We start from the raw sequence: 9,188 nt of genomic DNA, 5'->3' as shown, positions 1-9,188 counted from the left end.
GCAAGAAAGACACCGAGCATTTTCACACATGAGGCTAAGCGATTATTATTTTCTTGTAAACTTTTTTTTCCCTTTTTTTTGGGTAACTCTTGACACGGTGAAATCCTCAGTGTTGGTTTGTCCTTTGTGACGGCTCTGCTTGGGTCCTTTCGCTCGCTCTCTTCAGAGAGTGAAAGGAATAGAGCTGAAGAACTGTGACTGCGCTAGCTGCAGCTCTGTTGGAGGTCTTGTTTAGCCGTAGCGTGGTCGGCTGAATGGGGCTAGCCAGTGTTGGCTAGCTGGGGAGAAGCATAAATACACAGATGTAAACATCTCCTGGCCTTGTAACACACTGAATAAACAGCTAGCCCTGCTCAGCTCACACAGACACACATACACACATGCACATCCACACGCATACGCGTACACACATGCACAAGTGCCTGCCAACATATGCAACCACCACACACACACACGCACGCACACACACACACACATGGGCGCACAGACAAAAAGACACGTACATATGTACAGGCATGCAAACACGCGCACACACGCACGCACGCATACACACACACACACAGCTCCTCAGTCTCTGCCGACGAATGGAAAAGATTACAGTTTATATAAACAACAGAATTCCTGACAGTGAAACGCTGTTGGAGGTCTAACCAACCACCCCCCCCCCCCTCTCCTCTCTCTCTCTCTCTCTCTCTCTCTCACCCTGAAAATACTATCTCACTGTTTTTTTCCTCTTTTCCTTTTTTTCCCTTTCTTGTCCCAGTTTGAAAACATCAGGCTGCTCTTTTGGGGCATGTTGACTTAAAGTAGTGATGAAGGAGGTGTTATTTGCACTTTTTTTCCCCCTTTATTTTTGCAGCCGTAAGCCAGAAAGACATTGATCCGCTCTCCCATGTTCTGAACGACCGTCTGCGCGCGCATTTCATTTATTTACGTGCATTTTGTGTTGCACGTAAATAAGTTATAAGCCTGATTTTATGCTTCTTCGTATAGTTCGTACGCCGGTGTCGCCCACCGACGATAGCCGATTGTCGCGGGTCACGTGACTACGGGAGATTGTAGGTTGGCTGTTATCGCCGCAGCGCACCATCGTACGGCGGAGGATAAATTAGGCATGATTGACTGTCTTGTCTGTCTGTCTGTCTGTCTGTCTGTCTGTCTGTCTGTCTGTGCGGCATTTGAATACCGTCACGGTCGATAAGGCGAACAAGAAACCAAAAATATCTCCCAGAAGTGTTTTATGTCACAACTGGTTAGGATGATGGGTGCATTACCTAAGAGCGGACGAGAGACAGAGAGACAGAGAGAGAGAGAGAGAGAGGATGTATGACAAGGGAGGAGTGCAACAATTGGCAGTAAGTTATGAGTGTATGAGTTGTGAGACAAAAGGGCGAATGGAATCACACCCAGCCGTGCGGAGCCGCTTTAAGCGTGACCTTTCCCTCAGCACATGACCCACATGGAGTTAAGTAGTGGTAGTAGTAGTCGTAATAGTACTACAAGTCCATTTAGAGGAGCGGAGAATGATTCCAGAACACTCCGCTGCTGCTATTATGCCTGTCCTTGTCGGCTGCTTTTCCTTCCTCTTTTCTCTTCTACATTCCACCAATCAACTCTTTTTTTTCTCCCCCCTTTTTTTTTCCTTTTTTCTTTCTCAGTCTGGCTGGTAGTTATGATCTCTCTCTCTCTCTCTCTCTCTCTCTCTGCTTTCTGTTAGTGTTTAAGTGGAGTCCTCTCTAATTTTCTCGAGGAGCTCTTTCTTGTGGCCTGCCTCCACCCCTGGCCTCCCCAGAGCTCTATTGAAACACACACACACACACACACACACACACACACACACACACACACACACACACACACACACAGCCATATGCGCGTGCTTGCGAAGAGCAAGAGCCTTGCAGCAGCAGCAGCAGCGGAGGCATCAAAGCGTGTTTTAGTTGGAGCTGGGAATCAAGATGCGAGCACGCGCACACACACACACACACACACACACACACACACACACTCCCCATCTTTAATGCACAAACGCTGGATTCTCCCTGTCGTCTCCTGCCCCTGAGCTAACTCCCTCCCTTGTGAGGACAGTGTGTAATGTGTACGGCTGTGTGTGTATGAGCGTGCGCATGCATTCTCCGCTAGAGGGTCTTACAGTGAAAAAAGACACACACACACACACTTTTCCATAAATCGTGAGTGCGTGCGTGCGTGCGTGCGTGCATGCAGCCATATCACACGCATGCTCATTGGTGGACGTACTTGTGAGGAGTGTGATCTGGCTGATGCACGGGCAGGAAGAGAGAGAGAGAGAGAGAGAGAAGGCCTCTTGGCAGAGCTCCCCCAGTATAAACACACAAGAAGGTGACTTGGCTTCGGCGCGCCGTGTGTTAACAGTCTCGGCGAGCTCTCACACACGCACAGGCTCACGCAGACAGACACCGTGCACACCGTAGAGCTTGTAGATCTGCTAATTTTGTAATCCGCGAAGAGCCGAGGCCAATTCTATACAAAATGCCTTCTGAATCAGTGTAGTTCTCACGCTTTTGAGAAATGTTCAAACAATAGCAGATGTACAAGCTCTTCTCTCTTTCTCTCTCTCTCTCTCTCTCTCTCTCTCTCTCTATCTCTCTCTCTCTCGCTCTCTCTCCCCCAGCCCTGTAGGGGGGTGGGGGGTGGGGGAGGGTTGGGGTTGGATTCAGAGGAGGTGTTTTTGACGCTGGGGATCTGCTCGCCTTAATGTAAACACATAGTTTCAGGAAGCGGTCGCCACGTACTGATAGATTCGGCCTCCCCAAGGTGCGTGCACAGCACGCATGTGTGCAATGTGCGCACGGTGTGTGTGTGCACGCGCGCGTGTGTGTGTGTGTGTGTGTGTGTGTGTGTGTGTGTGTGATAGATGAGGGCTCCCTATGGAAAGCAAAAAGGCCGCCAAATCCTTGCAGGAAGCTGACCTGGATGCCAGCAGACAAACGCAGAACGTATACGCGGCGTGCACAAGAAGAGAAGCGTAGTGTGGCGTAGAACATTCTCTTTGTGGAACAGTCTTCCTTGGGCTGGTGGATGAGCTGCTGACGCTGACGATGTTTCCGGCATTATCTGCTATACCACAGAAGGACTCGACTAACCCCTACCCTCCCTCTCTCTTTCTCTGTCCCCCGTCAGGTATTTCTTCGCCGTGCTGGCCATCCTGACCGTGCTGGGCATGCTGAACGGTCTGGTCCTGCTGCCCGTGCTGCTGTCCCTCATGGGCCCTCCGACCGAGGAGGTGCCCGGCTCGGAGGACCACCTGCCCGCCACCACGCCGTCGTCTCCCGAGCCCCCGTCGCTGCCGCCGCCCATGACCCACCACGACTACTACTCCTCGCGCTCGCCGCGCCAGCAGGCCTTCTCCGAGTCGTCGGACTCCGAGTACTACTCGGAGACCACCACCACCACGGGGTCCGGGGCTGGCGTCGGAGGAGAGGAGGACTACAGGTACTGCGACCGGAGCGCGTACTACAGCGCCGCGCCCCATCAGCACGCCACACCCGGCCCACCCGGCACCTCCTCCCACATCCTGCTGGAGGCCAGCAAGAACCCTAGCTTCCCCAAGCTCACGGTAAGACGTTTTTTTTTCGATCGAGAAGCGTGTTTTATTTCAAACAAGAAATGTTTTCATTGATTTTTATATAATACTATACACGTGAAAACGATAATTTTGAAACAATTTTGGCCCTATTTTATACTAACTAACTAGAAATAGCAAAAATAACAATGCATCGCATATACTGAGCTGAGTGAGCCCCTTTAAAATCAAGGGGAAAATAAATAGAATTGATTAAATGAATCGGTGTGAGTAACTGATGCCGCCGTAGTTCCGCTATACCACAGTAGAAATGCATTATGGCCGTTCTCTAATACATTTTCCTCTGGGTCTGCAGGTGGTGAAGCCGTTCGTGGAGAGTTCAGCGGGCACGACCCGAGACACCTTGAACGAGACGTCTCATCATGCGCTGCAGCCGCTGCCCGCCGGCTCCCAGGTCATCTGCTGGGATGGACACAACAAGCGAGAGCATCAGCCGCAGGGCTTCCGGAGGCCCCCGGGGGCGCCGCAGCAGCCTTTACCCGGGGACAGAGCTCACTTTCCCGGGAGGACTAGTCAATGCGGGCCCAGGCTTCAGGCCGGCAGAGGGCCTCAGCCTAGCAGGACTAAGGGGCCCGCTTATTGCAACAATAACTCGGTGCTCGCCTCCTCGCAGCAAGGCCCCGTCGTGGGGGCCATGACTATGGCGGTGACGGCCACGGCGTCCGTCACGGTGGCCGTGCACCCCGGCGGTTTGCCCGGGGCGGCGTACCAGGGCTACATGCACGGGGGCTTCGACGAGGACAGCGACTCGGACTGTTTCGAGAACACCAAGAGGACTTGTGGTGGTGGCAAAACGAACCCGTCTCCTCATAGTAAAGACTCTGTTGTGGAGCTACATGACCTGGAGACTGTACAGGGCCAGACCAAACTGCAGCTCAGCAAGGCACAAGGTGAGTCAGCTCAGCACGCAGGAGCTCATATATGACCGGACACTTCTTCTAGAATCAGTGGTTCTCAAACTTGGAACCACAATTCGGAGATTTCGTTTTCCAAGTTCTACAAACAAGTCAATTAATCAAATGTGTAATATAGACTCAACTTGTTTAGTGTATTGAATATAGACTCAACTTGTTTGGTGTATTGAAAGTCGACACTAGAACGGATAGGTACATTCCAAATTATTCCGTTCTGCTTGATCTAGCATTTGAGTGCTCGTGTTTTTGTCTGGTGGAAACCGTGTATGTTCATCTGCTACTTTTGCGTGACGTTGTAGTATGATCAAGTAGGGCGTTAATTTATTTTTTTGCAACATCCAACTAACTGTCTCTTCTTCCTCTCTCTCTGTTTGCAGGTGGGTTGAGGATCCAGTCAGCCAAAGATTGCTAGACTCTCTGGCGAGCCCTGCCTCTCTCTCTCTCTCTCCTCACTTCACGCGGGGCTCGCTCGACCCGGCTGACCCACGCGCAACCACCCCTCCCCACCCACCCACCCACCCCTCCCCACCCACCCACCCACCACGCCCCTTTCTCGAGCACCTTTGACGCCTGAACACTTTGTTGGCTGAACTCTCAACCTGTACATAAGACCTCACCACAGAAGCCAGAGGATTTATTTCAAGAAGATATTAAGGAAGACAAACGGACTCCTTTTTAAGAATTATATAAATCTACGAGTATATATTTTATTACTAAAAACAAAAAAGAGGGAAACTTATTTAAAAAAGAGTACTGTATAACTTGGGTATATTCTCATGTAAAAGTTTGAGATGTTTTTAAGATTATTTCTTCGCAGGGCAGTTGTTGTTTTTAACATGCCACCCCGGTGTATAGAATGAGAAATGTGCTATAATGTAAAAAAAAAAGAAAAATTAAGATATGGTGCGCAGAAAGTCAGATGTTAATAAGATATTAGACTATTGAACATACCGTACACGGTCAGTGTTTGAATATTCTTTAATATTCTTTTATTTTTATTTTTTTTTCGTTGTTGTTTTGCTGCTACACTTCAAAATGTCTTCAAGTAATTTGCCTTAAAGAGAAATGCAGTACCCCTCCCCCCTCACATGGTCATACAGTACATGAATACAACTTAAAACTGTCATTATATATACAAGCTAATACACTGCCAGTGAGAGTGGGGCTTTATTCTGCGCTGCTCATTGCTCATGTGACACAGTATCTCACACTATTGCATTGTCAAAAGAATAATACATCGTTTTGCACTGTACAAAAAAAACAAAAACACCATGCGAGCAGAGGGAAATTAATGCAGCAACTGCTGTTTATTTTTCCTGAATAGTAGTAACCATTGTGCCTTCATTGTAACTCTTTGTTTATTTTGTACCTTTTTTTTTTTTTTTTTTTTTTAACCACAGCATTCATAACAGTATTATGTTTATACTTGGGTGTAAATATGCTATTAGCGTTTGTTCGTTTATTTTTTGTCTCGGTTCAGATGTCGTCCCCACGAATCGTTTTCACCTTCTCTTTTTTTTTTTTGCATGCATGACGTCGTTTAAAACAGCCATCGTAAATTGTTGTCTCGTCGGCGAACTCATGTCTCTTTTGGACTATGGAGGGATATCCCAGAACCTTCCTAACTTTCCCGAAAGCCGCTGAAGTTCTGTGATGTGTTTCCATTATAATGTTGCTGTCGGGCAGAAACCTCTTATATCCATCATTTAAACTTTTTGTGGGGTTTTTTTTGTAAATGAATGCCCTACTTGACCATATTACAGCGTCACACAAAAGTATCAAAAGTAGCAGATCTACAAGCTCGTATTGAGCCTGTAAGCTCATATTGAGCTTGTAAAAGATCTGCTACTTTTCCTATGAATGAATTGAAAAGTTGTAAGTGTTTTGGACTTATAACCGGAATTGCCCCTGAAGGGGCACGTTCATAAAAAATAAAATAAAACCTCTTAAAACTATTAGTACTCCCTCCCGGAGCACGGCCAAATGAGGTTCTGAGAACCTGAAAGCGAGTTCTTGTAGTCGAAAAGAGCCATTTGTCTCGTGTGTGTGTGTGTGTGTGTGTGCGTGTGTGTGTGTGTGTGTGTGTGCGCGCGCGATAGAGCACGTCCCCACCAGTGTCCGCGTGCCACTGCTCCATGTTTGTCTAAAGTGTCCTGCAGTTGACTCATTTTCGTATATTTTTACTTGAAGGAGCTATTATGATACTTTTTGTTAATGTTCTCACAGTTGTTGTAAGCTCTAAATTGGGTGAGGTTGAGGTTTGTCACGGTTATTTGACAAATTGGCCATTCACCCAAGTCTATTTCGAAAGGGAATTAAAAATAAATCCAATGCAAAGGGATATATATATATATTTACGTTTTCTCTTTTTTCTTTTTTTTTTTTTTACTTCTTTGCTGCTTTAGGGTTGCGTTACCTTTATTATTGACATTGAACACATCGGAATACTTTACGTGTCGTATAGACTTCAAATTCTTGATTTGTACGACGGTGTATAAATCGGGGCTTAACGCAGTAACTTCAGAGTCATATCCTATCATCTCTCACTCGTGTCAATTCAAGCCTCGCAAGAGATCAGCGTCTTTTTCCTTCCTTCCTTCCGTACTTATTTTTTTATTTTATTTCTTATTTTATTGGTTATTGGTCACGTCACTGCCCAGGTTAAAAAAATTGCAGGGAAAAAAAAACCTTCTAGTTTTTGTTTTGTTTTACTTTATTATTCTGTTTCTTCTTTTCTTAAAAAGTGGCAGCTTGGGTTTCTTTTGTAAATATGAAAAAAAAAAAAAACATTATGAAAGAAAAACGAAGTAGCTACTTCTATATACGCCATCTTGAAGAATAAAAACAAAAGGGTTTTTACAAACCACCATCCACGGCATCATCAGAGACAGTTCAGGAGTGACGAGGAGAAGGAGGGCGTATCGGGAGGGAGAGCGGATGAGAGGGGGGGGGGTCTCCTGCATAGATTTGTAGTTTTATTTCAACAACAAAAAATGTTAATGTCTTGCCATATAAATTATTTATATAAAATTTTTATTTTTGTAGTTTGTACAGATGTTAGTCGCTAGACAGAAGTTCTATTTTTAAAGAGTAAATATATATTATATATAAATATATCTATTTGTTGCCAAGTTTTTTTTGTTTTTGTTTGTTTTTTTGCTTTGTTTTGCATTCTGAGGAGAAGAGTGTGTTGAGGGTGTTGGGAGTTTGTGGGAAATGGAGGCGAGGGACAACAGAAGAGGGGAGCTAGGCCTTTATTTGAGCTTTCTGATTTATTTTTGCTTTTGTTTGTTTGTTTTTTGTCTGGAGAGAAGGGTGCACTTGGACCATGAAGGAGAAGGTGTGTAGGAACTGACTGACTGACTGACTGACTGTGACTGACTGACTGACTGACTGACTGTGGCTGAACCACCTTGTTTATAAAGTTTCCTTTAGGCCCTTCCTTCTTCATGTCTTTTATTTTTTTTATTTTTTGAAGTGTTGTCGATGTCTAAAACACTGTGACTTGTGAAAACTATGCTCAAGAAAAAATAAACCCTTGTGTGACTGTTATGTTCCCTCACCTGCTATAGAAATTTGACTAACAAAATAAATCCAATGGAGAAAAAAAAAAGAATTGACCCGTTTCTGTGATCTTTCTTTGTCTTTGTGTACAGCTTAATGCAGTGATCAACCTCAGGCCCGCGGGCCACATCAGGCCCGCGGGACCATTATGACTGGCCCACCAATGAAAATCTAAAAAAAAGAAGAAAAAAAAATCTGGAAAATGAAATAAAAATAAATAAATCTGAATGAAGTTATCTTTAATTACATTATTATAAGTAATACTATTAGAGTTGTACTATTACTCGAACGAAAATAAAAGCTTGGGGGGGGGGAGATGCAATGCAAATGAAAGACATATACTGTGTATCCCTATTCCCTGACATAATTTTATAGCTAAACGGACAGAATTCTATTTTATTTGAATGATGAAACCCAGCTGCCATTAATAGTTGGAAATGGAAATGGAAATTGCGGAAATTGCGGAAATGGAAATTGCGGAAATTGTAATTGCGGAAATTGTAATTGCGGAAATTGCGGAAATGGTGCAAATGGCAATTGCGGAAATTGCGGAAATGGAAATTGCGGAAATTGCGTAAATGGAAATTGAGGAAATTAGACAGCTACTCAGACAGGCAGACAGACAGCTACTCATGGACAATTGGACAGGCAGGCAGGCAGACAGACAGCTACTCATAGACAGGCAGGCAGACAGCTACTCATAGACAGGCAGACAGTAAGACAGCTACTCATTGACAGACAGACAAATAACTACTCATGCACAGACAGACAGACAGGCAGGCAGGCAGGCAGGCAAAGAGCTACTCATGTTATGTTATTATGTTATTATAACAGCTACTCATGTTATGTGCAATAATTTGTGCAGTTATGGAAACAGCTCTTTGTGTTTATGCAAGAAAATATAACACATTTATTTATTTACATATTGTGTGCATGCACATTGTACTTTGATACATTTTGCGAAAATAAAGCAATTGAAAGAGAGAAGTTATCAAGTATCATTAATGTCGTAATTTTATCTACTGGCCCCTGGCCCCTTGCCATTTTTGTAATGTGGCCCACAGGTAAATCTATTTGAGTATCCC

At 45.1% G+C, this 9,188-nt stretch overlaps 1 protein-coding gene across 1 annotated transcript in view; it reads left to right on the top strand.

Moving 5' to 3' along the window:
- ptch2 (patched 2) overlaps positions 1-5,055 on the top strand; it is a 42,605-nt gene extending 37,550 nt beyond the window's left edge. Inside the window, exons 20-22 of the mRNA XM_080778305.1 lie at positions 3,163-3,598; positions 3,921-4,515; positions 4,917-5,055. Of these exons, the coding sequence (XP_080634431.1) occupies positions 3,163-3,598; positions 3,921-4,515; positions 4,917-4,951 (1,066 nt within the window). The 3' untranslated portion in view covers positions 4,952-5,055. The remainder of the gene's footprint in view (positions 1-3,162; positions 3,599-3,920; positions 4,516-4,916) is intronic.
- The last annotated feature ends 4,133 nt before the right edge of the window (positions 5,056-9,188 follow it).

Source organism: Protomyctophum bolini, assembly GCF_963924005.1.
Source record: "Protomyctophum bolini genome assembly, chromosome: 12".
In the NCBI taxonomy this organism is placed as follows: domain Eukaryota; kingdom Metazoa; phylum Chordata; class Actinopteri; order Myctophiformes; family Myctophidae; genus Protomyctophum; species Protomyctophum bolini.
This window is presented reverse-complemented; position numbering and strand designations above follow the sequence as displayed.